Raw genomic sequence first — 27,134 nt, forward strand, 5'->3', positions numbered from 1 at the left:
TTGTTTGCAGGCATATTTTATGCAGTGTGTATTTTTCTGTATTCGAAAAGGTCAGATTTCCATCCCTGCCTGAATCATACATGACAAAATTACATACAGAAGCCAGGAAAAATGCCTTAATGCATTAAACATATCACACCTAATCTTTTATGAAGGGGATGATTTCAGTAACTTGTCACACCTGTCACATGGCATTTCCTTTGAATCTACTGATACGTATTCTGTGTAAACCTGCAGATGTGGGCTCATATGAAACACAGTGATCCACTCACCTATGAGTGGTGTGTAGCATTCATATTCCATCACGTGCACACAATAAAGGTGTAAATGTATTTATTGTATATGACATTTCTGACAGGTGTTCACTGTTAGAAAAATACAAATTTCCTCACCACATGTCAAAGATGCTGTCTACTCTTGTGCTGTTCCACTGAATGTCAGAATCACACATCTCTGCATCTTTTCAGTGAGTGAATACTTTCATAAGGAGCTACCAAATTAAAATGCATATCAAATCAAAGAACTGAATATTTACAGTAAAATATGAAAGACATATATAATTAGATTGACACCAAAGGTTTGGTCTTACCAAATTAAAGTATTCTTTTTAAAAGAAAACTGTTAAAAATGAAAAATACACTAAATTTAACAGTAACTAATATTTGTGCATTGACATTGTTTGATTAAAACATAGAGACCAGATTGTTACTGTGAAAGAAAGTTAAACTTCAGTAATGACATTTATAGATTAAAGTTTTAATCTTTAAGATTTTCATGTAATCAAACCCTCTTTTTGATACTATTTATGGTCAACATTTTTCTGCAATGTCCATTCAATGTATTTATATTTAGCAATTACCTTTTTATATTTTAGTATAAATTGTGAGTGGCGGGGTCCACCACCACGATTGATTCAAACTGCCTTCACACACACAAGGAAACAATCCATGCGTGTAATCCAGCATTATTGTTTTTAATTGTATCTCACGGAAATCATGCTCAGGGTTTTCTGGCTTACTGTTCAATCTGCAAAACATGGAGGACTTTTACTGTAAAGCAGTTACGGGAAACAAAATTTTGTCAGGTTAGTGTTAACAAGAAGTTGATTTGTTAATTTTTAACTCAGATATAGATTAAGGTGTTTTCATTCACCCACAACCAACAACTCAACTCATGAATGACTCTTCAGCGTCTGTATTTTTAGTTACATGTAGCTTGGGAGAAAGATGGGACCAAGAGAAAAAGCTGCAATTAAAAATACGCTACTTCAGTACCACAAACAGCATGATACATTTATCAATACAGTTAGGCTACTGATATGTCAGAGCCACAGTCAGGACCATAGATTCTAACCTGCACAAACCTCAGCCAGCCAGACAGATCAATGAGTCTGGCAGACTGGCTAACATATTCAACTACACAATTCCTCTGCTCCTGCACCCTCTGCTAGGATGGCAGGTTGACAAGCAGGATGCATTTTGGCGATTTTGCTAACAATGGGGATGGCACCCCCTGCTCTTTGGCCCTCAGATCACCCACTGTCATTAACTACGATTTTCAAAAATGCATCTACGACAGCAGATCAGTTTTAGATATTGCAGGAATTAATTAAACATGAAAGCCCAGTCACAGTGAGCTGTTGATGAAAAGCTGCATGAGACAGGCTACACAACTCCAACTTCTCCTATCTCTTGTTGCTGTGCCCTTTTGTTGTGTGGAAAACTACTCGGCCCATTTGCACCATGAATTAATTAATTAATTCATCATTAAAGAGTTTATTTGTTTCATTGTACCGTAAATGGACAAACCAATTGCCCATCTGTTTAAGTGCTGTTAACAAAATAGCTGCTTGAGGATTAAACTAACCGAAGACTGAAATCTTCTGGATTATAACTTTAAGTCTTTTGGAACGTAGGTCACTGCTTGAATCCCACATTGTATGTTCTTTGATATATCCAATAGATTTGAGGGCTTTAGCTGTATATGTGCTGCAACAGAGTGGAAGGAGGCCACAGTGAATCATTGCAGGCATTTCCAATGGAAACCAAACACTTAACAGGAAACTGCTCACTCAATTGGAGAGGTAGGTAGAGACGGCTTTCTGATGCTCTGCATTATAATACATTATAAGTCTATAGCAGTAGTGCTTTTTCCAACAACACATACTATTTGAATAATTCAGATTATCAAGAAAATATATATTCTACATAATATAAGTTCACTGAATTTCACAAATTACAGTAACAGATCAAACTGGATAAACAAAGTACAATCAGTTACAACAAAATAATCTCATTCAATCATTAAAATCATGCAACAGTGGAATATTTGTATATACATTCTTCAAAAGGTGACATAGATGACCTATGTGCCATCTGACCAGTGTTGAAGAAGAGACCTCAAGACAGTGTAAACATACAGCTTACGTGAGTCTTGTTTTCTGGAAAGCACCCTTTTCTGCCAGTTGAGCTTCCTGTTCCTGTTTTACTGAAATAAGAAGGGATGAACGGGGACACAACACGAATATGCAAGCAATTTAGTGGAGTACAGCGGCCAGTGCTGACAGTCTTTTATGTTCACTTATAATTTGATGGAGTTAACAAACGCAAAATATGACCTGATGTCTTCCTTTTGCAGTTAACACAACATTAAACAGGATGTGCCCAGAGAATCACAGTATCCCAGCCTGACCCACTGAGGCAGCGAAGAGTAAAAAAAAAACACACACAAAAAAAACCTAACACATTATAGTTCTTCTGAGTCACTGGGCATCTCTGTCCGTCCCCACACTGCATGGATGAATGCACCTGGGAAGACTTTGGCCCCTAATTTTATTTGTTGGATTGCAGCTGAACCCTTACTTGTCTGGAAACACTCATTTCAGCACCAGCACCGTTTCACGCTTTGTTTATAATTCAAACAGAGCCACTCTGCCAGGGGTGTGCATAGGTTTTTTTTGTGTGTAGATACAGTAAACACCTCTTTTGAAAGTCAATGATCTGTCCTAACGTTAACTAAACCAGACTGGTAGAGCTGCAGTATGAGAAATATAGTTGGCAGGACAATAGTGTAACGTAGATTGCAGGGATGTGAACTGTTGATTCATTACTGGGATATCAACGTGCAATATGCATTATGCAAAAATGTCTTTGTGGGTGTGTGTGCGTGTGTGTGTACGTGCATGTCTACTTGATACTTCCCACACTCTTTTCAGTGCCAGTGGAACCCTTGTTTGCCTTGAGCCCAGCATACCAGGACAGCACAAAATATTAGAGACAAATAAAATCAACAATGAACCAACAACAAATGGATTCCATTCACATTTCAATGGAATAGCAATCAGGGTCACTCTAGCATGGCAGCCTTCCAGTGCCTGATCAAGACCTGTAAAATAAACAGACAGCAAATAAGACTTTTGTTAGAGAAAATGTAGCACTCCAGACTTAGTGAAGAATTTCAATGCAATATGAGATATGGTACATAATGAGCAGTTTCACTGGGCTCAAACAAAGTAACTGCTGATATAAAGTTATTAACAACCCCATGCAGTACAAAATTGTTTATGCAGGTCCAGACTGTCATTCACATGAAATATGTCTTCACTTCCTATTTATTTTAAACTGTTTCATAGAAGCTTGCTGTTCACACAGTAATGCCAAGACTATACAAAGACCCACCTTTTATTCTTTTGATTCCGGTCACCCAACAATTAAATTGTAAATTACCATAATAGTCTGATAAGGAGTTTGGCAGAACCAAATGGATTGACCATTATCACAAACATGAGATGTAATTGCTCATTTCCTCATTCAAAATAGCCAGACAATCTAACAGCACAGGTTTACTGGCATGTTAAGCTGTTTCTGTTGTCACTGCGTTATTGTGAGTTTGAAATCACAGTTTCATCTGAGATGAGAAATGCTTCCTGTTACCTGTTATTTTGACTGTAACTGACTGTTCACTAAGCTACACCCCACTGCAATGCCTGTCAGGTTTTACGGTGATGGTAATAGTGGCAAATTTGCCGCTTGAAGTTATTTTTTAGAGTATGTTATTCGATTACAGTCAAAAGTAACCAGCCTCTTTTTTCTAGCCGCATGGCAAGAATGAAATGACAACCATTGCTGGCAGAATTCCAACTACCTAATTAATGTAATGGTGGCTTCATTTGGTTGAAAACAGCTCTGGCTGACACTGTAAAGAGGAAATTTGGCACTTTTCATGTGGATGTCTAGTCAGTGCTGATGGTAAACATAGTCAACTGAAGCAATAAATTACTCAGTCCTTGCTATATTGACCAAGAAAGATGAGTTCTCCAGCTCTAGGGCTGTGTTGTCAGTGCCTACGTGTACCAGTATGCATTGTGTGTGAGCATCTGATCCCTACACTCTTGTAACTGTTGATATTTTAGCCAATAGCGATTAGACTTTTGGCCATACAAAAATACTCATTTAGCACGCCCCCTGGCTACCCAGCGGCAGAGACTAGACATCAAAGCTGAAATAGCCTGTAGTTCCATCCTGTGATGTCATTGGATGCAGGAAGAACTACAGTTTTTTGCAGCAGGAGAACTCAGCTTTCTCTGTCAACATAGCACACACTGAGGCATTTGCATATTTTTTCAATTTCACCATCAACATAGACTGGACATCCACAAAAAAAGTGCCAGATTTTCCCTTTGATGTTTCTAACTGACTCTTTTTAAAATAAGGATCTTGTAAAGGGGTCTTACACATCACAGAATATTTCAGTTTTATCATTATAAGAGGAAGCGGTTTTGGGGTGAGGGCTAACCGATTTGGCAAATTGTGTCTGGTGAGGGTCGGGCCAATTTAATGTAATAAAAAGCAGGACAAAGCCATTGAAAACTTTGAAAGTTTCTAGGACCCACACAGTAGGAAAATACTACACAGTAGATTTGCTAGTCATGAAAGGGTTTTTTTTTAATGTAACCTGTAATGCTGCAGCAGTAGTCAGTTAGTACTCCTTGGCCTCGGAAGTAATGCTTAGTTACCATTGTATCTAAGAAGCTAGTTTGCCAGATATGCTAATGACTTCAGCTGATAAACACACTGTTTAATTGATTCCTTAAACTCTATATAGATTTTTGTTTTTGGAGAAGATAAAAAAGAGACCACCCTCCACATTCTTTAAATCAAAAATTCTATGAGTATTAAGTAATGAGTAATGTGTATTGTGCTACAGTATGTGTATAAATCCAGAGCTGAACAGACCTGACATACCTAGTTACTGGTGCTGATTGGGCAATAGCTGTTCAGGGAGGGATTCAGCTTTAAATAATAACTGGCAATTACTGGGCTGCTGCATTGAGACAATTGATCAAATTTGCACTTGTGCAGTCATTTTACAACAGAAATGGAAAATGTATATTATCAACCACATCTATATTTTATATTTAGCTTCAGTACATTAATACACAATGCATGTATTTACTATATAAACAATGATAATCATGCTAATTTGATGACTATTTTTTCACACTGGCAGAAAATATATAATAAATACCATATTAGTGTGGACATAAATACATACATTAACATGATGTAAGTGGATTTATTTTCCAATTCTGAAACTGTTAGGGCTCATGGTATCTGCTAATGTAATTATTTTATTGGCATCGGTACCTAACTATTATAACCAGCTTTCATTAACTCTGGAAATGCTTTGGCAAAGATATTTTAAGTATATATATTTCACTGTACCAGTGAAGCTAAGGGAGAGCAGCTAGAGCACTTGAATCTAATGATGCTTTGTTCATGTATATCCACACTCTACATAAAGTCTTTTCAAGAGGATATTATAGTAATTCTGAGTGCAATGATACACTTCCTAATAGCGCTATTTAAAAGTTCAACACTCCTACGTCTCCCTTTGAGGGAAGATATGAAAGTTTCAGAGGCTATTAATCTTAACTGGAGAATGAGAACATCATTCATTAAATCATCAAATATTTCAGCTAGGAACCCATTAAGTCCACTAAGTAATTCAAAACACTGTGAGGCTCTTCATAAAACTGCATTTAGCTGCCACCCTGTCAGGTGGCTCAGTGTAACTCAGCAGTGGGAACATGACACAAACCCTGATTTACAGTTTGCCTTTCAGTTCCCAGCCTATAAAAGCACAATATCTGAAAATTGTCCAGGCCTTACTTGTACAAAGAAGCAGCAGATTTTGAGAACACTGATAATTTACTGGGGGAGTTTTACATTCATTTGAAATTACTATTGCCGTGTCATGAAAGTTTGCACGTTACTTACTGTGCTATCTTGCAGTTGGTTGTTCTAACAAACCGTCCTGTGTAGTGTATATTACACCTGACCACATTGTTGGTAAAGTCTGATTCCTGCACCAAGAACTTGGGATTAACCTGGAGCTGAGAGACGAAGGAAAGAAAGCACATTATAACTGGTAACACTTAAGGATATATGACATCAGTCATTAATATTTATAAAGACAGGTGTCATGACATGGTTATGACAGTATAATGATGATGCACACCTCTTCAAATATAGTGTTACTTTACAATTCAACATAAATACTACATTTCAACAAACCACTGCTGGGTGCAACAATGCTTCAAAAACGATGTATTTGCAATAAATAACACTGACCACATAATGTATACGTACTCCATGTGTACATCTTGCAGCCATACTCACCAAATAAAATATGCATGAAAACAAACAATGACATAGATGGCAAACCAGTGAGCTGTGAAGTGCTGCAACCTGAAAAACTCCAGATGAACCTAAAAACTTTAGTAACTTTATAACTCTTTTATAACCCAGATCAATTTGTTTTGGTGGCCTTGACCCTCCCCTGCCTGCCATGATATGTGGCCCTATGCTGTTCACAAACCTTCCATGTTCACACACACACAATTCTCACTTGACTCCTACCTTTAGTATGTAGTTTCCAGGCTGAATGTCTGTGATATCGATCCACTGGCAGTCGATATCAGCATTGTATGTATCGTAGCAGCCCGGGCTCAGACCCTGAAGGAGCAGAGGGGAGGAGAGACGCTCTTAAGGAATACTGATCTGAGTCAAAAACAGGTGCAATTTTCAGCAAATGGTCAAAAACACAAGCAGGCAGGGAAAAAAAATACAGCTGTAACAAACAAAAAATAGAGCTCAGCTAAATAATAAACCTGTCACATATATGTCTTTATTCTATATTCATGCTTTGCTGTGTTACCTGAGTGTGAGCAGTGCAGGCGTAACGCTTCAGGTGACCAAAGTCACAGGTGGTGTCCTCCAGACAGAAGCTAGCCTTGTGTCCCTCTGCCACTTTACGGCCAGTGCTGACCTCCAGTAAATCGTAATGGCTGAACTCGTCCATGCTGTGGTAGTGCCTATCGGGACACACAAAACACTGTGCATGTAATCATGTAGTGAAGGTGAGAAATGAAAGAGTTAGAAACTATTGCCACTTTATTAACTTTGTTAAAGTGCTATCATAATTACATCACCATTGTGTTTACATTTAGCATATCCAAGTTAAAGTGTAACTTTGAAGAGTGAATTTATAGACTGTATACTGAACCTGTTGACCTCATCTGTTCACATTTTTGTAAGTGATGTTGCACCTTGACTGCACACATCATAAAGTATCAAAGGACAATAGACTAATTAATGGCAACAATAAAGTATTGCTGACATTAACGACATTAACACCCTAATGATGTATGAATGCTGTTAATTAGCTTGTATCAGTCTGCAAGATCAGAGGTGTGCGTGTGCGTGCGTGAGTGTTGGTGTGTATGCACTTATGTGTGTGTTTTGTGTGCACTCGTGTTTGTTATCATGTGCATGCGCACATATCTATGTGTGTGTAATCGTATGTGTATATAACAGTATGTGAGCTAGCTGTAGTGTGTTTGTGTGTTTGTTTGCACAGCTTTAGCAGCTTAGGAAAGCCTGGATGCACATGGCCACTGATCATCTCAACTGAATCTGAACTGACTCTGTCAATGAGTCGGTCCATTTGAAATCATCTGCAATATTAACAACTGTATGACTTGGACCTCTCCCAAATGTCAAAGTGACCCAGGATGCTCTTCACTTTTTACAAGCCTGCCAAGCACATAATTGTGGTACATCCTAATAAGAGCATGTTTGCATGGAGCAGGATGATAACGCAATTCCATGTTGATGGAAAAATCTCTATTTTTGGTCATTATTTTGATGTATCGTTGTACAGTACTGACAACAATTGCACATACAATACCTACAGTAAAATAGTTAGTGAACATTTTAACCTGAGTTTTGTCTCAGTAATATAAGAATACATAAAAAGAATAGATTCCTGTGTTTCACTGTAAACGTGTGTATGTGTGGCAGGTTTGCATTACATAATTTGTCACAGACACAACAAATACAGCATATTAGCAGCTTGCATTCTGGTTTGTATAACTAAGATAGTGAGTTTTCGCCAGTATATACAAATTTCCATGTACACATTGTTGAAAATGTATTAGCCACATGTAACAAAATCTCTTTCAAGCTAACTCAGAAGCTGAGCAATAAACTCTACGTTCACGAAGCTCAGAGAGCTGTTTGTCTAACACGGTTGTTGTGCTATTGAACTGCATTGTAATGTACTGCGCATGTCGTGAATATTTCTGTAATATTTTGTTTAACTGTATTTTCAAAAATTGTTAACAGTGAGCTATGAACCTGAAGATTTTTTAAAATTAGAAAAGTAAATAACTTAACTAAACTTTTTCTAGTTCATTTAAAGTTACTTTGACTTAAAACTCTAAAACTAAATTAGTAGACAGTTGCCTTGAAGTTTTCTCAACATAAATGTTTTCAGTCCATCAAACTGATTATTAAAGTAGAAAGCTTAACCTTTCTAAACAGTTGATTCGAATAGCCGTACTTTGTTTTGAAGAGTCTTTCAGGTAAGAAAACAGCCTACAGCAATGTGGCAATGTTCCTAAAGGGGACAACCAACCTAAATTATACATTACAAGATTTAAATACACCTTCTAGCAGTTACAGAAATAATTTATTTCCATGATCCTCTGATTCTTAAATTGCTCCATACAGCATACTTAAGTCGTGTTGACTTGAGTTGTTGTAGCAGGTGAGGTAAGCACTGGATCTGTTACAGTCAGACAAAACTCAGACTATATAAATATTGCCCTTTCGCCTTACTTCATGGCCCATGTTTCAACATAGCAACAGCTTTTACTGGAACAGTCATTAAAGATTGAAGGATGACTTGGAAGGAAAAGTGGGTACTTTCCACTGATGGAGCGAGTGACCATTCAAGGACTCATTCTTTCCATAGGAGAGGCAATCAATTACGAGCTGCTCTCAGGTAGAGACCTGTCTGTTGTTATCTGAGGCTGAACATTAACTTTATTGTGACTATGGGCATAAATTAATCTTCTGTCTCTGTTAACATGCAAATGTACATGACCGTGTCTGTTCAGAATTATTTCACGTGAGGCACGCATGCATTTAGTGCAATGCATGTGTAAGGGCATGTATTCAAACGTGTATAAACCAGGGTGGGAACTGCAGGGCCTGGAAGGCTGAAGCACAGTCTTTGTTTGTATTCCTGAAACTGGCATTCATTACAGTGGCAGTCTTGAGATGATTATCTACAGTATATGTGTGTATGTGTGTGTGAAATAGAAAGAGAGAGTGCGGGAAGTAGAGAAAAAAGATCGGGAGTGGGAGGTGCTGGACTACAAGGTGCCTGGAAGGGTCCCCTGCCTCCTTGGATTCCTGGATCCCCTCACTGACTATGTCAACTGTAGAGAATGTAGTGTTGGAAGGACACATAAAGGATTTAACAAGAATAACTTGTAATCATAACGTACAAAACATTCCAATCCTTCTTCATAGTCATGAGTCATTTTCCACTTGTGTTGCAACAAACAAGGGTTTCTCAGATCACAGCTTGAGTTGTGGTACTACAGTAAGTTCTTTGAGAACTATGTAGCAGTGGTCTGACATAAGCCTCCCACAAAGTGTAACCAGCATATGAAGACATATATGCACCTGCACAAGTAGCAGCAATGATCTTTGACCACACAGGTCATATAGTTAAATAAAATTGAACTAAGGGACTGAGATAAAGCATAAATTGAAGAACTATTATTATCTATGTCATATTGCTATGGCAACAGCTGTGCATGTAGATGCTGTCGCTGGTAGCCTCTTCAATTTTCACTTCTTTTCTCTTTTAATATGTTATTTTTTCATTATTGCTAAGAAACATATCACCTATGACAGAAATACAATTCCAATACACTTACTGGAAAAGGAAGAGTGGGGTTTAAATTAAAGAGCAGCGGACCCTGAGACAATCAGCAATGCAACTGGCATCTTTCAACCACCCAGTCAGATCAGCTGGATGCACCACTGCAGACCACCCCAGGAGAAGAGGGGGTGAGCAGGGACAAGAGTCCTGCTAACCCGGCTAATGTCCGGTCAGAAAAATGAAACAGACAAAATAGGATGCAGGCTGGCCATGTAACAGTAAACCAGAGACTGATAGCCCTGCAAAACCAGCAGGTTCCTCCATTGCCACTGTTGTATCATTTGTGACATTGTAACACTGTTACTGCAATATTACAGTTACATTCAGTTATGTTGCAACATTACAATGCAACAGATATTCTATGGCATTTTTGCAACCTCTGTTTCAAATCCCCTTCATGACATTTCCTGTATAATAACGCTGCTGCAACACTGTGAAAACGTCACATCTCCGAAATGTGGTGGAAAGGTTGGGTCCACATACCAGTGATGTTTAAAATAATGTGCTGGCAACAACACGCTGGAATCTCACTTAGTGGATTCATACGTCACATGCCACAACCCTGATGTTATGTTATGTTCCTGCAATGACTGTGTTCAGGAGAGACCTGCTTCACCACAACGTTCTGGATCGAGGTTTTGCACTTGATGGGCTTATCGTACTCTGACTTTCCAGATGCTGAATTATTTATGTGTAAATGTGGACCATATTATCATCGCCATCTTGCTGCTGCTGTTTACATTTAACCTGATGTAAATTCAAAAAAGGCCCTACAGAATTATCGCCATATGTATTGATTTATTTTCCTTTATAGTTATCTTATTCACCTCTGAATTTAATTATACACGGTGTATGTGTGTGTAACATAATGGAACTACAACTCTCATTTCATTGTACTCTATGTTGTGTCATGATCAGAAATTACCTTGACATCATGACTGGATTGACTTTTGCACTATAAAAAGATAAATGTTCTACCACATAGGAGGAGTATTTATTGACTTCCACTTGTTTGCCACACTGATTGGTTTAAATAGTCAGATCTACATGGAATTCTCTGTCCTCATTTGTGTAAAAAATGTGCAGAATTCCAACATTTTCATAGTCCATGGTACTCAAGAGAATGCTGTTTTCTTCCCTACTTCTAATACTCAAGTGAGAAAGATAGGGGTGAATGTAATGAAAAGCAAAACTGTCAGCTCTACAGCTTATTCAACAGAAATGTAGGGCAGGAAAGTTTATTGTAAGAATCTGGGCTAGAGATTTTCTTCCCCTAAAGAGACTTCTTTGTTAACAAACACCCTGTCCCAGTAACCCATATCCATGCCATCATACTTTAGCAGCTGTGTGATCTGGTGTCACAGATTGACAAGAAAAATGGATTGATTTGTCATTCTGATCACACAGCCAGTGGAATGATTGCCTTGGCTTTCTGCCTCCTGGGAACCACTGTGTAAATGCAGACTGATGTCAGACAGGAACAACACTGCCAATCTCCTAACGGCCAGTCAACATTCCTCTAAGATGAGGATAGTAAAGCAGAGCCTGGCACTAGCGTCAGTGGGCGGACTTGCTGAAAGTGAGATAAAAGACAGCCTACATGGAATATAATGTCATGAAACAATGACGCTACCCCTGAAATCACCTCATCGGCAGCGCCCCAGAGATATGTCACAACTGGCTCACTAAATCTACTAAAATCTGTCCATTGAGAAAGAAACAATGTAAAAGCTGATACTTAAAAAGATTAAACCCACAAGCTACATATCATTACATTTTATGTAATGTGGAATTTTGAGTATATTGGCCTGCTGGACTATTTCATTCCATGGATTTTTTCCTCTTTAGACCAGGAAACTGAAAAATACAGATGAGGACACAATTATTACTCCCCTTATGAAACTTTCATTTTTTAAAAAGTATTTCCCAATTGCTGTTATACAGAGCGAGGAATTTTCCCACACAGCTTTTCCAAACATCCTAGTTTTATTTTGGATGCTTACATTATTTTACTTTGCACACAGAAACAAAATTATTTCACAAAAAACAAAAAATACCAGGGTCAAAATTATTAGCCCCCCTGATGCTAACAGTCAGTTGTGTATCCTTTTTGCTGGATAACAGCCTGCAGTCATTTGTTGTAGTTTTCAACACGTCTCCTGAGGAGTCTCAGCCCATTCTTCTTTTACATTCACTTTGGTCTTCTGGATGTAGTTCTTCACCAGGAGCAACGTATGTTTTTGGTCGTTGTTTTTTTTGGAAGACAAAGCGACGACCCAGACCCAGTTTTGCTGCTGACTGCTTTTCTTTCAAAATCTTCACATATCCTTCTTTCTTCATGATTCCTTCCACCGTGATGAGATTCCCAGTCCCAGACACACTGAAACATCCCCACAGTATAATACTCCCACCACCGTGTTTCACTGTGGGGACAGTGTTCTTTGGGTTATACACCTCTCCCTTCTTTCTCCAAACATAAGCAACATCTCTGTGGCCAAAGAGCTCTAGTTTTTGTCTCATCTGACCAAAGGACACACTTCCAGTATGCAAAATCTTTCTCCAGGTTGTCCTTAGCATACTTCAGTCTGGCTTGACGGTGCCTTTTCTGCAGAAGTGGAGTTTTTCTTGGTCTGTAACCTCGCAGTCCATTCCTGTGCAGGGCTCTTAGTGATTGTCTTCTTTGAGACTACAATTCCTGACTTGGGTCAGTCATTCACTAGTGTCTTATTAGTTGTTGTGGAGTCTTTAGACACGTCTCTCACTAGTTTTCTTTCCAGAGTCTTTGAAATCTTTCACTTCCTACCTCTGTCAGGCTCGTTCTGTACTGTGTAGCTCTCTTTGAATTTCTTGATGATGCTTCTCACTCCAGTTCTTGACACTTTGAAACACTGTGATAACTTTGTATATCCTTCTCCTGCTTTGTGAGCATCAACAATTATTTTTCTCAACTCTAAACTGATTTCTTTTGTTTTTGGCATGATGCTTTCTCAAGTGACAGCCGAAACCCTTACTGAAGTTTTTATACTGTGTGTAAATTGGAAGATATCCCTCAGTTTTAACTTGATATTACAAGGTTTGAGCAGTACAAACTTAAAGCACATCATCACACAACAGTAGTTTGTGCTATGGCTCAATAAAAAGGTCAGTTCTCAAGGGGGCTAATAATATTGACCCTGGTTATTTTTGTTTTCTGTTATTGTGTGCAAACAGAAATAATTTATATAAATTTCATAGGGCGGCTAATAATTTTGTCCTCAACTGTACATATGTGTACTTACTTGGCCACAATGCCAAGTCTGGTCTTTTCATGCAGTATTACCGTGTACCATACAGTTAAAATTTTATACCGTACTATGACATCTAATCTGCTTTCATCTTAAGTCAAATGACACTGACATGCACCACACCCTTAGTGGAAATGGTGTCCAATACTTTAGGCTGTTGCTGAGCAGTAACAGTGTGTTGGTATAGATCAAAAACCACACATATATATATATATATGGTATTATGGCATTATTTGTGCAAAATGCCTCAACCTGACTCCACTGCAGATGATCCCACATCATAGGCAGAGCTGATCATTATAGCAACACTATTCCTGCAGCTGGGAAACAACACACACTCAGGAGCTTTGCTTTGGTCTTGGGAGGGTGCAGCCTTTATTCACTGACAAAGTCAAACCTACACTGTACATTTACGGCCAGACTAAGAACCTCACTGCTCACCTTTTCCTTTACTCAGCGTGCATTCACAATCACTCTGCCGCTCTCTCAAGTAAAGTTACACGAGCTACACTGCTCTGATAAATCGGAAGTCTGCAGTGTTTGCTGACTCATCTTTAGAATCGGGACTAAACCCAAAATTTTCCCAAAGAGGGGCAGAGGAATTTCTCTTTTTTACTAGTTAGTTCTGTAACTTTATCACCGAGATGCCATGTTTCTCAGCACAGCTGCACTGCCTTGTCCATCAGTTGAGACTGACCTTTTGGTGTGTGCTGTGCAATACAATGCTTTACCTCAATACAACATCTCTGTGTCAGTTTAATAGAAAGAGCAGCATCTGGATGTTTGATGGTATTGAATACCATACCACAGGGATTTCTTAATGCCCTGGTATACTGTAATACCTTTATACTGCCTAAGCCTAACCCAAAATCATTTACTACTTAAGTGTTTTTCATCTTCTGGTGTGCACCTAGATATAATGAGGCCAACTGGGGTTCTTAGGTTGGGTAACATTCAACCTTGTGGTGATAAATGTACAAAGCAATCTTTATCAACAAATTTTCAAAGTGAATCATCATTGTCTCTGACCAAATCAGTAGACTTTTAGGTTTTTAGCATTCAAACTTACTGATGCAAGTGAAGTACTTTGAACTTATGGTGTTTTTACTCTTTAGCTTAGGGGGGAAAAAACAAACAAACTATACTGTCGGTGACCACGAATCATCAAAGTGATTTTAGATTTAAACCTTTAGTTTGAACCGAAAGTGGACTACACCTTCCCATCCAAGGCCATGCATTGGAAAATGCCTGTAGATGTTTAAAGAGAATAAAAATACTTGTGGAACTAAAATTTGTGTGGCTGCGACCATTTGTTTTTAGTATATCTTGCAATATTTTAAGTGTTTGATTCCGAAGTAATCCAAAATGACTCATATTAATTTTTTTGTACTTCAGTGGACTATATTTATAGTTATAAAAATCAGCATTTATATTGTATAACTTTTTGAACATGTCCTGCAAGAAAAACTAACAACCAGACCTGTTCATTTCATGAAACTGCAGTAACCTTGAATTATTGGTGACGTGATCGACATATACCAGCCTACGTGTTTGGACATTAGTTACATAAAAAAAAATCCACTCTGTAAGAATTAAATTGAAATGACATAAAAATGTTTGACAGCTGATATTGTAGCCAGTAAAGCATAACTAGCTGATTGGGTAAAATCTGTTTTGTATTAAGTACTCACTGATGACAGCTGTGCCACTCCCAGGTATGACGTGGCCTGTTAGGCATGAAGTCGGCAGTCCCCTTGTTCTTCACCCTCTGTGGGAATCGCAGCAGGACCCTCTGATCATAGTCGGTGGTCTCGGGGCCATAGGCAGAGCTGAATGGCGGACACATACATTAAAACAAAAAATGGTGAGGGGAAACTGCACAAGTGGCTGCAAAAAGAATGTCGGTATGTCTGTTTCTCATAACTAAGACAAGGAAAGAAAAAAGAGCGGGGCTGGAAAGGCTCGGAGGCAGGAGCATATCTACTAAATAATTCATTCTACAGATTACAACCATCTCTCCAAATACACAGTTTCGACACGGGGAGAGGGAACATTCTGTTGCACGACTCACTTTTTTGTGTGAAAGAGGAGGCACAACCTCGAATTCACAATACCACTGAAGATCTAAGCCATTCGTCTTGTGGCTGTTGTTGACAATGGAGTGTATGGCAAATTACAACAGCCCATCTGTCGGTGATTGCTGCAAACTCAGACAGGATATGAAAGGGCTTTGAGGGATGGCTGTGCTTGTGATGGGGAAGAGGGCAAACAGAGCAGCCATGGGGACAGCACACTTCCATCATTTCAATAGTGTCCTTAGTGCAGAGACAGTCAAAGGGCCCAGGCCTGGGGCTCAGGGGATGCTATCCGCCAACACAGAGAAATGAAACTAACGATAGCCTGTATCCCCGAAGGTGACCAGGATTTAGTTCACTTATGCTGTGCTGTTGGTCAACTTTTTTCATCATTTCTTTCAGATATTGTTGCACAGAGCTGGTATAATCCTGAAGGCTATGTTAGAATTGTGGATGGTTCACTTGCTGGTCAATGCTATCCAAAGGTGAAGCAGCCGACAGAAAATCTTCACCTTTCATAGAAAGCAGCATTTTGTTGTTAATCATGATCCAAACCCAGGTACAACCTGAGCAGGGCATCAGCATATTGGGCTATATTAAGACAGAGTTAGAAACAAAAGGCATTTTAACCACTCAGAAAAATGTCCACCTACAAAAGTAAATATCATTTTAAGTGTATGCTATATTTAGAAAATTTTCACAGCTTTCTTTTGCTGTCAGACTGTCTTTTCTGGTTGGAAAATGTTGTTATATAAGAGAAACATTGCTCTCTCCAAACTAACCAAACTAACCAAACCTCCCAGAACGCTGGAGTTGAAACAACAATTTTCCATCGAAAAAGGCTCACCGATGGCAAAGTGAAGCAGTGAAAATATTTCAATATAGTTTCAGTGAAATACCTTTTATTGCTGACCCTGTTCACAGCAGCATTGCATAGCTTCTGTGCTGGTACTCCTCTCTGCTTCTCCAAACTGAGGGCATGCTGACCCACATCTACTACTGGTAACACACTGACTATGGATAAGTACCTCATGCAATGCAGCCCCAGATCAAATTATCCATTCACCCTTTAAGCTATTGAAGGAACCATACAAATGAGAATATTGAACTGTCACTAGCATGAATAAAGGCAAGAACACGTTGAAAACGTAAAGAAATACATAAATAAAGGAACAAAAGCAAGTAAAGAACTTCTAGAATTGTGTTTACCTTGACAGACATTTTTCTTCAGCAGCACAGCGGAGAGAATACATGTGGGTTCTCTGGATGTATGTGGAAGCCTGGACATAGTTGGGATCAGGAACCAGGTCAGGTAAACCTGAAATGATGCATAAAATAACATGCAACCTTGTTTCAAGAGGTGAAAATAATTTAGTCACAGATTTCCTCCGGATACTGAAAACAAAACAGTTACTTACTGGATTAGTCAAAGAGGAATTTTATCCTCAAGTCTGATAATAGACACCATATTTAAACGTTTAAATGTTATTGAGTGTAGGTAAAGATCAAAACCTACATTCAAAGCACACATTACTGTCATTTAAGATTTGTATTTTTTTCTGTGATTGGGTTTGAACTGGGTCTGGTAATTTTTGGACATTTATTACAAAAACTACACAATTAATTCAGCAATACCAATCATAAAAAAAAACCTCTTTTGGGTCTGGGCTAACTCAGCAACAGGGAACTAAACTGTGGCAGTCCAGCAACTCCCATTATCTGCAAGGTAAAATTAGTCATTTTATCAAAGCAGCATGGTGGCTTTGAAGAGCCCACAAATGGCAGCTTCAGTTTCCTGTCAGAAAAGGCTATCTGACAGCAAGATAAAGCAGTGACCATATTCTAAATATAGCTTAAACCTAAAGTGATACAATTTTTCTGAGGTGGCTAAACTTCATTTTGCTACTGACCCTGTCCACAGCAGTACAATGCTTGGATTGTGTGCTGGTGCTTCACAGCAAAATGAGCTGTTTTTTTTTTTTTTAACACTATGTTTTCTGATAGTTATGAATGTTTATTTTCATTCCAACTTTTGCGAATGTTAATGAGACACTAAACTTTGACATCATATGTGCATTTTACTATTTCAGGCCAAATTTCCAGAGGCTTTAAGTATTCTAAACATCAGTGATTGATTTGTGACAGGTTACCTTTTGATCTCTCTGAATTCCAGCCTGTCCCAACACCGCCAGTGAACACCCCAGAGACAGAAAACTCTTTTGCACATCCGTCATCAATTTCTTATTACCTGATATTTATGGTGCTGATGGAAGATGATGGGCAGTAATGCAGCGACAGGGCCCACAGTTCAAGACTGGGTCACTCAAGAGAGGGGCCACTAATTACTGCGCATTCCAGATTATTATCATGGTTTTCTAATGAGACACTTTTGCTTCATAGGCCTGTCGGACAGGGGTGAGTTTGGGGTGAAAGAACACAAGGGTTACACTGGGGCTTCTAATGTGCAAAATCCCCAAACTGAACACATACTGTATGTATATAACTACACTTGCAAAACATTACCTTTCGGTATTGAATGCAATTTGCCTTTCACCAAATCCATCTTGTCCTTGGGGATTTTCTTTATACCAATAACTTCTTGCCTTCTTGGCTAATGTGATGTGATCTGCCATGACACTAATCTTAATATGAACATGTCACTTCAGCTTAACCTTTCATATAGTAAATGTAAGATGACTAGTCATATCTGTTGGGGATAAGGCTAAACTTGGAAATATCTGAGCTACAGTATCACAGGAGTGCTTGTTGCAATGCAGCCTGTGTTTTTCATTCTTTGGTTTCTGCAAACAAGTGACAGAGATGAAGAGATGTAGGGAGGCATAGGTGCACAGAGATACAACAAGAGAGCCAGACAGAGACACAGAGAGGGAGAGCGTGTGTGCCAGGGCAAAACAACAGTGATCTCACACCACTGCTGTTTTTAAAGCGGGCCACTGACCAAGTCTGTCAGAAAACCTGAGAAACAAGCAAAAAAAAAGCAGGCCTGACTTGTCAAAGTGAATGTCTGTCTGTCCAGTTCCCAGTGTATGCCACGCCAGCAAGGGTCTCTGGTGTAGCTTATCACCCCTCTCTGTTTAGCTCACAGAGGCCAGACATGCTTTAATGCGAGCTTGTTCAAGCAACTGAAAGTCAAACCCGTCTGACCTCTAAGCCTGGAAGCATTCTTAAAATCACAAAAAAGGATGTAAAACCTTTAATTTTTGTTGCAGCAAGCTTACATCATGGAAAACAAAATAGATGGAGAAATAATGAAAATGAAAATTATATATTTTTTTACATTACACTAATAAGACATAACAAGCTGTACTGTGTACTAGACAAAAACTAGAAATAATATCACTAATAACCCTATAATAAAGTCTAATAAAGGTCTAACAGTGGGAAATAATACACTTTAGTTTAGTTTAGTACAGTTCTGTTGTAATGTGTCCTTAAGTGCCCTCTAATGAAGTCTGATGTCTCCATAATTACTTTCTAATTAAGATATTATTTCTAGTTTTTGTCTTATTTAATACAAAATACAGCTTGTTATGTGCTATTAGTGTACTGTAAGATAAATTACAATCAAATAATGCACTGTTATCTTTTGACTTTGGATTGACATGAAGGGCTTTAGTTATGGTCTGTTTATGGCAACCAGATAGGAAGTGTCCTATTTTATATTTGTCCAGCGTTAACATCCAGGTGAGTCCTCCCTCCCCATTTGTAAGCTTTGCTTTTGCAGGCGTTGTGTAAACATCCCATCTGACAGCCCTCTCTGAGGCAGACGTATAGGACAGTGGGGAGCTTGCTGGAGCCGACCATGTAAACACTGTAAGACCAGTGTGAAATGCTGAGGTTTTCCAACAGCACTCTCAACCCCATTTTTTTTATCCTCACCCCAGGAAGGCTTTGTTCTCTGGCCCCTAATCTTTTGAAATGTGAAATTGGGTCTCTTTCAGAGGGATAAAGTGTATTGAGGAGCCAAAGCTGATCAGCTCTCGACAGCATGTGACAAAGCCACACATTACACTCTAAGTGGGGCACGAAGAAAAGAAACTGAATCTTGCCATGCTTTTTATACCATCTAATATAGCATAATAAAAGACATGAGGGCTCCTTCTCTCTAGGCTTTAGGCTGTTAGCTGCAGAGGACTGACTCATTAGAATACTTGAAGTTCATTGAGGTCATTTTACAATCACAACAGCATTTGATGATTAAGTGTATGGTTAACTACTTTCACACCTTCAGGTAGTTTATAGTCTCTGTTCTCTCTTGTTATTACATCTTATCTACTTTCATGACTATCAACCATTTTATTTCTGGTGGTCAGTTGATATATTACATATCAATTTCAGCAATAGTGAGATGCTGAAAGCTTTTGCCTTAATTTGAAGATATCACGCTTAAACTAATGAGTGAAATAACTGCAGCTCTGCCTCGCAGCTGCCTTAATGAATTAATCAGCACCAGTTACGTTCTAATTATTCTCACCTATGACAGCTTGTGGCTTTGTCAGGGAATATGAGAGTAAGTAAGAGTGAGATGAAATGACAATGTGGCAAGCGGTATAGTTGAGACAATATGCAGATTTTTTTAACCAATCTTTGCAATGATTAATTAAAGACAACTCATTATACACAAAACTGCTGAAACACTGGGGCTGTCAAAACTAAACTAAGTGCATGTCTTTACCAAGGCTGCGCAATCCCACTTTAATTCCTTTCAGCAGCAACTGACTTAGAATATTGCTAACCTTGGGTAAATTTCCCATTTTAATCGATTTAATTCATCCTCTTGAATTGTAACCAAATTTTGAGAAATTGACACAAGAAAGGGGCATTTCCAGCCACTTGCATTAAGTAATTATTAACTGGTGACACTAATTTTCCTACAAGATCTTCTTCTTGTTCCATCTTGTGGATCAAAACATTGCCTTTAAAGAGAATGTCCTAAAACAGAATTACATTAGTAAAATATTTATTTGGAGCCTAACACTATGCACACATTTATGCCCTCAAGTGATATTTTATATTGTCTTGCACCTGACATTTATTGTCTGGATGTACTCAGCCCTCCTTCTGAAGATTTTTGTAGAGGAGCCCAGAATGGACAAACCACATACTGACTCTAGATAGGGCCTACTGTGTTTTTACGGCTGCCATAGGTTCTCCTAACCTGACACGCCAGATGGTTTGTTACACAGAATCACCTGGGAAGCCGTCCATAGAAACTGTTTGGGAAAGGCTGGACGCTTTCGAGAAAACCCCTGGCAAGTGATTGGATGAACCATCTGTAAAGTCTAACACAAGCTAACTTCAACCAATCAGATCAATTCACTGAGACGAAATTAGAAATTAGAAATTCTCTTCAGTTCTGATATAACTGAAGCTATCACAGTATCGACGCTAACCTCTTCGGTGCCATTGTTTGTTCAAGACAAGTCATTTCCATGGACGCTTCTCGCTGTCAGCGTACCTAAGACCATGGCCATAGTTGCCAATAGTCCCTCTGAGGATGGTGATTAGCTTGCACAGCCTCTGGTTCAGACACAAACAGATAGCTTTGAGCCTGGCAACTTGGATTCTTGCAAATCCAGCTGCCTCACAAGGTGAAGGTTCTCCTACAGGCTTGGAAGGGGAGGGTCAGATCCTACACACTGGTTCTTACAGTTACACGATTCATGTATGTCAGTGGTGGACTCAGGCTGTCTGATGGGATGACAAAATATAAAAAGGGCACCAGCTGTTATGGGTTGGGCACCAGTGCACTGAAAATTGTGATGCACTTTGTCATGGTTTGTACACTTTGTAGAGAGCACTTTATCATGTTTTCTCTTCTGGAAGGACACTCCAGAGGGAACAGCATTAAATTACTTTTACCCAGCATACTGGGTAGTACAATCAACCCACCATGCTGGTTAAAAGTGATCCAGAAAAATGCTGTGTTTCATTTTGTATCCAGCATATTGTAGTTTGTAGAGTCAAAGAAGCCCAACACTAGTTTTTTTTTTACCCAGCACTTGATCGCTTGTACCATAATCATCCCAACCCAACCCTGGGTAGTTACAATTCTTTGATGGGTCAAGACCCAAAGTTTAAGTTATGTACTTTAAAGACTATAGTAGTGGTAGTTTCGCAGTGTCTGACTTGACTGTTTTCTCCTTTCCATTCATTTCTATGTACAGGACTCACAGAGTTTCTAAAAGCAATAATAAAAGCAAAAAAGTTTTTTTTTCATTTTTCCAAATGATCAGTGTGTTTTGATTTCTAAGTCCTGGTCGCGAGTCTTAAAACACCGACACTGTTAATTCAATTTTAAATAGCACAAGTGGCGGTTAATATAACATTTATGTCAAGTGAGCCATGTACTGTCACATGTAGCTATAACACTGCTGAGGCAGACAACTCAACACAATAGCCATATTGGGGTAAATTCTATTTTTGGGAGCTGGCAGACAACTGTTTGGGGCAGGAATGTACAGAACATGAAAAAGACGCTGACAAGTGTCCCGTACAAAGTATGTTTATGTACTTATATATGATGTTTTGATTTTTTTATTATATATATATTTTTTTAAATTATTATTTTCAGCTTTTACATCCTCTCCGTGTATTTATTTGCTTACTGAAAATGATGTGCATTTTCAATAACATCATACCTGAGATTCAGGATCATACTGTCCACTTATTCAGCCTTAGGAAGAACTGGTGTTTTGTAGCTCATGTCAAGTGGAGATTGCTTGAGGTCATTGTTACAAACTCTCGACAAACATCAGACTTGATCAATTGCCACAATTTTGCACATATGGCAAAAGAATTTACTTTCTTAACACTTGAAACACAAAGTACATAATGTATGCTGTGCGAAGTTCTTGCTCTCTTTATAGCACACTCTGGTGTGACTACCATCCCCTTGTAGCTTTGGCTCTGGGTCAAGCCCTATTTACTATATTTAAGTCTGGTAACAACTTGTATATCAAACCATCTGACAGTTAAAAGCGATGACTGGGAAGTGGCTCTGCAGTGAAACCTCTTTCATTGCTACATACTTAATCATAGTTTTCTGCATACTTTGGCTGCTAATGGTGATGTCAGAATCCACGCTAACCATACTTTGGCTATTTGTGATTGCTTACATTTTTATGCACCGACCTTAGCAGGCCACATTTGATGAGCTATATTGGATTTATTTGTATTATTTAACGAGCAGCTTGGCATTTGAAATAGATGTTTATTTTCATATATCAGTGTGTCTTATGCACTTTACTGCCTCTATAGGACACAACATTGTCTTTGACAATAGCTTTATTTTTGACTTTAGTTTTAAGTAAATTTTAAACTTGTAGATAATAATTGTTATTATGGTACTATAACAGCTTAATGTTGTGCCATGAAGCAGTGCAATAAAAGTGTCAGCTTTTCAACAGCTCCCTATGGCTGAATCTTTATCACAATGATTACTGGGAGCACTAAGGCATATGCACACATGTTGGCTTTTTGTGCTGCAGAAATGGCTCCCAGCTCTAAAGTGTCTAATGAATGATGGTTGCAAGGCACAGAGCACACATGAGAGACTGCTGCACAGTAAGGCAGATCACTGAGTGAAACAAAAGGTAAATCTTCATTATTAAGAGGCCAGTAATCTCGTTGGAGGTCTTCATCTCATCTCAACTCAGACACAACAAGGTCTCTGGCAGTCAGAACATATAAAACTTCACGTTTGAATTTAGCTTATTTTCCCCTCAGCATTAACAATAAGCTTAAGAGAAACCTTTTTTATCACAGTGCAGTGATAGTTATGAAAAGTTATAAAAAGGTTATGAAAATAAACTGTCTGCTGCTAGAGAAACTGGCCACACTTTATTTTACAGTCCACTAATAAGACATAAGAAACTGTACTTTGTATCAAATTAGGCAAAACTACGAATAAGATTTTCTTTATTAAATGGTTAACAAAGACAGCTATACCCTTATTACACATTATACACCTAACCGTATGCTAACACAACATGCGTTCTTTAATAGACAGAATTAGACCCTTCTCAGACTTTATTAGGGGGTTACTGAGGACACTTTACAAAAGAACTGCACTGTAAACGAAAGGTTTTTTTTCCACATTTAGATCTTTTTAGACTTTTTAGTGTACAATACAATTATGTGTGTCCCAAATTACCATCTTAGAAAATCTAATGAGGCTCTAACATTGGGAAATTTATACACTTTAGTTTACAGTACAGTTTTATTACAGTCTGTCCTAAATTACCCTGTAATAAAGTCTAATGGGGGTGTAGCTCCCCAAGTTATAACACAAACTAGAAAAAAAAGTAGTAATTAGTAATATTATCTTTAATAGACAGTAATAGACTTTAGGGGGTAATGAGGAACACATTACAACAGAATTGTACATTATAACATTATTTTCCACAGTTAGACCTTAATTACACTTTTTAGTTTACAGTACAGTTCTGTTGTAATGTGTCCCAAATTACATTCTAATTAAGTCTAATAAGGGTTTAAAAAGGGTCTCATACTAAAATAAAATGGACATCTTATATATAATTTCATACAAAGTATGACTTGTTACATCTTATTAGGGTACTGTAATATAAGGTGTGATAGAGAAGCCTTTTTAGGAAAGGGTATTGCACATTTTGACACTCCTCATTCTTCCCCTTAGAACTCTGACTAAATATTTCTTTGATTTCCTGTAACTGAAGCACTGGACCCCATGTGTTACAGGGACTTTCCATGCTCTCCCTCTCCCTCAGAGAGAGCTGAGTACTGTATCCCCCTCCCTTGTTTCCCCTCTCCTGTCCTCAAGCCCAGGAGGCAGCCACTGCGCACCAACACCCCCTGCTACCAGCCCCTCAATGAGGTCACCACCACCAATACCAAACTCCAAACGCCTCGCGAACCAGTCGACTTTCGTATAGCAAAGAACTCCCCACACAGAAACACAGAGGTTCTTGTGTGTGTTCTCTCCACATTGGCAGGGCTTGCTCAACACCTGGTTTCAATAACCGCACAAGTGGGAAAAGATGAACCTTTCGTCCACTTTGCTTTGTTTGTAAACTGAAAGAGAGGTTGAATTTTAAGCAGCTGTTTCATTCTGATTACTTCAGATACCATGACAAACATTACAAAAGAATATTGGAAAAACATGATTGCATACTTGAGGGGGTGGTGAGCTCTTTGCTCCCCTGGGTTTTACATATTTCAAATTCATTTGTCCAGCAATAACAGGAATCACATGACAACCTTTTCTTTTTCTGCCTCATAGACTGAAATACCTTGGCTGAGTGCCTATAAATGAACATGTTCCCTATTTTCACTGAAAAAGTGAAATATTTTAAATGCTTCAGAATTTCCTTGAAAACCACATTGCAAATCTCTTGCCGTCCCACCCAAGATTTGGCCAAATTTCCTGAACAGAATGGAATAATGATGTGTTAGTTCACAAAAGCCAAACAATAAAGTTACTGTACCTCTCTGTTCTGGTCGGTAAACACTCCCAACATTTATATTGGGGTTCTCCAAGGCAGAGTTTGGAGAATTTCTCCCTGGAGAAATGGGCTGCAGGAAAGGAAGCTGGGGTCTTCCAAATGGAGGAAACTGCTCATACTGAGGGCTCCTGACCTGTGGCTGACCAGCTGGTCCTGTCCTGTCCACTATGACGGGAGCGGCCTGGTTGGCATCAGGGACAGGGGCAGCAGGGATGGCGGGGATGGCAGGAGCTGAGTCCTCATTGTAGAGACTGTGGGTGTATCTGTGGTCCAGACCGTCTGCAAATGGTGGTTGGGCAGCACGCGCAGGAACCACAGGATTGGGCACGTAGCCATAAGACTGGTAGTAACGGTAGCCATCATCAGTAAAATCAGAAGGAGAGCCTGGGAGCACTGGGGCCAGACCACCTCCTCCTCCCAGATAACTTCCTCCAGCATATCCCCGTCCAACACTGTAACCTCCACCGCCATATCCTCCGCCGATAGGCTGAAAGGGTGGCTCATAGCTCCTGGCTGGTCCCTCCCCAAAACTAGGGTCGTAGGGTGCAGGTTGGAAGGGAGGCTGTTGTGGAAATGGGTACTGTGGGTAGGATGGTATATTATAAGAAGATGAAGAAAAGGATGATGATGATGATGATGACGATGAAGATGAAGAACCTGTGGATGGTCTGAAGCGAGTGCTAGAGGATCCTTGGAACTGGCTACCACCTGTGCTGCCTGCAGTTTGTCTCCAGTTATCAGGCACTTGCCCAAAGCCAAAAGGATGCCTTGCCTGCCCACGAACAGTCTCCGAGGATCCTCTTGACGGAGCCTGTCGGCGGACATTACCTCCCTGAGGTCTACGTGAAGAGCGTGCATGAGAATCTGCCACAACCACCCTGGGACCTCTATCCTGGGTCCCTGCCCTAGCAGGAACATATTCAGCCCCGCTGTTCAGCAGGCTAAACACCCGGCCGTTGTTCTCCCACTGAATCACCTGCCTCCAAGGGGTGGCAGAGCTGCCCTGCCCCTGGCCCCGACTCTGCCCTTGACTCTGTGTGGCAACTTGAGCCTGGCCCGAGCCCAGCAGGACGAATACCAAACATGCCACAACGATCGGCAACATACTGGCTCCAAAGATGCCACAGCTCACCACACAGGAAAAAAATCCTCCCAGTACACCAGCAGCTCAAACTCAAACCACCTGTAGCTCTGTCAATAAAACATGTGTATCCTCCTCCCGTGGGTACAGCTTTGGTGAGATTGTTGAGACAGATGCAGGGTTGAAAAGTAAGCCTGTGGTTGAGTGCATCTGCAGGTCTTCACTGCCAGCAGTAGATGAGGTTGAACGTGCATTCAGGAGCAATCACACCCAGGAGAGTGAAAGTGGGCTTCAGAAAACCCACTGGTGGTGTTACCGTCTGTTAGTGCTATGAGAATATGTCCTGACTTCTTGTCGGTCTGCTGGCTCTCCTGTCAGTATACTGAGCATTGCTCTCTGCCTTCTGGAAAGAAGTGCCTGTGCACTGCACAACTGCAAGCTTCTATTTGCCTGATTGCTTACAATAGGCTGTGAAAAAAATCTCAAACTTTTTTTTAAGGAGAGGTCCCACATGGCCCTAGTGCTAGTGATGTTTCCTGGCCTGCAGCAGCCAGAGCTCCATGAGGCTTCCAGAGTCAACATTACCATCTGCAAAGGCATTCAGACATATTACACATCTCACTTTCAATGGCTTGAATTCTTTTCTCATCTTGTACAAGCGTAGATAGGAACAACAAGACCTTGGTTTTTCCACAGGTGATTCAAAGGCTTGTCATGTTGTTGCCTTTAAACTTTTAAAAATCCCAACAACTATGTGCAGATGGGAAATTACCTAATGGGAAACAGGGGCATCTTGTTTCAAAAAAGCAGTGATGCAATCCACACAGTAAACAACGGGCTCTTTTTAACTGAATCCTACTGTAAAATTTAAAACAAAAAAGCATTGTTA

At 39.4% G+C, this 27,134-nt stretch overlaps 1 protein-coding gene across 1 annotated transcript; it reads right to left on the bottom strand.

Annotated features, from left to right (window-relative positions):
• Positions 1–316: 316 nt before the first annotated feature.
• loxl1 (lysyl oxidase-like 1) lies at positions 317–26,682 on the bottom strand. Its single transcript, XM_084720206.1, has 7 exons — positions 25,147–26,682; positions 16,868–16,976; positions 15,275–15,412; positions 7,219–7,375; positions 6,921–7,016; positions 6,279–6,394; positions 317–3,384 (listed from the first exon to the last, which is right to left on the bottom strand). Exons 1-7 carry the CDS (start codon positions 26,267–26,269, stop codon positions 3,378–3,380), a joined length of 1,746 nt encoding a protein of 581 aa, XP_084576332.1. The 5' UTR covers positions 26,270–26,682; the 3' UTR covers positions 317–3,377.
• Positions 26,683–27,134: the final 452 nt, after the last annotated feature.

The sequence above is a fragment of the Lutjanus erythropterus genome, chromosome 1 (genome assembly GCF_056507025.1).
Source record: "Lutjanus erythropterus isolate fLutEry1 chromosome 1, fLutEry1.hap2, whole genome shotgun sequence".
Taxonomy (NCBI): Eukaryota; Metazoa; Chordata; class Actinopteri; order Lutjaniformes; family Lutjanidae; genus Lutjanus; species Lutjanus erythropterus.

Excerpts from the sequence above, each read along its gene's own strand:
- loxl1 (XM_084720206.1), bottom strand. The coding sequence starts at position 26,269 with ATGTTGCCGATCGTTGTGGCATGTTTGGTATTCGTCCTGCTGGGCTCG. Across the intron at positions 16,977-25,146 it reads TTACCGACCAGAACAGAGAG|GTTTACCTGACCTGGTTCCT; the intron begins GTACAGTAACTT and ends GCATCATTTCAG. Across the intron at positions 7,376-15,274 it reads GAGTGGCACAGCTGTCATCA|GCACTACCACAGCATGGACG; the intron begins GTGAGTACTTAA and ends GTGTCCCGATAG.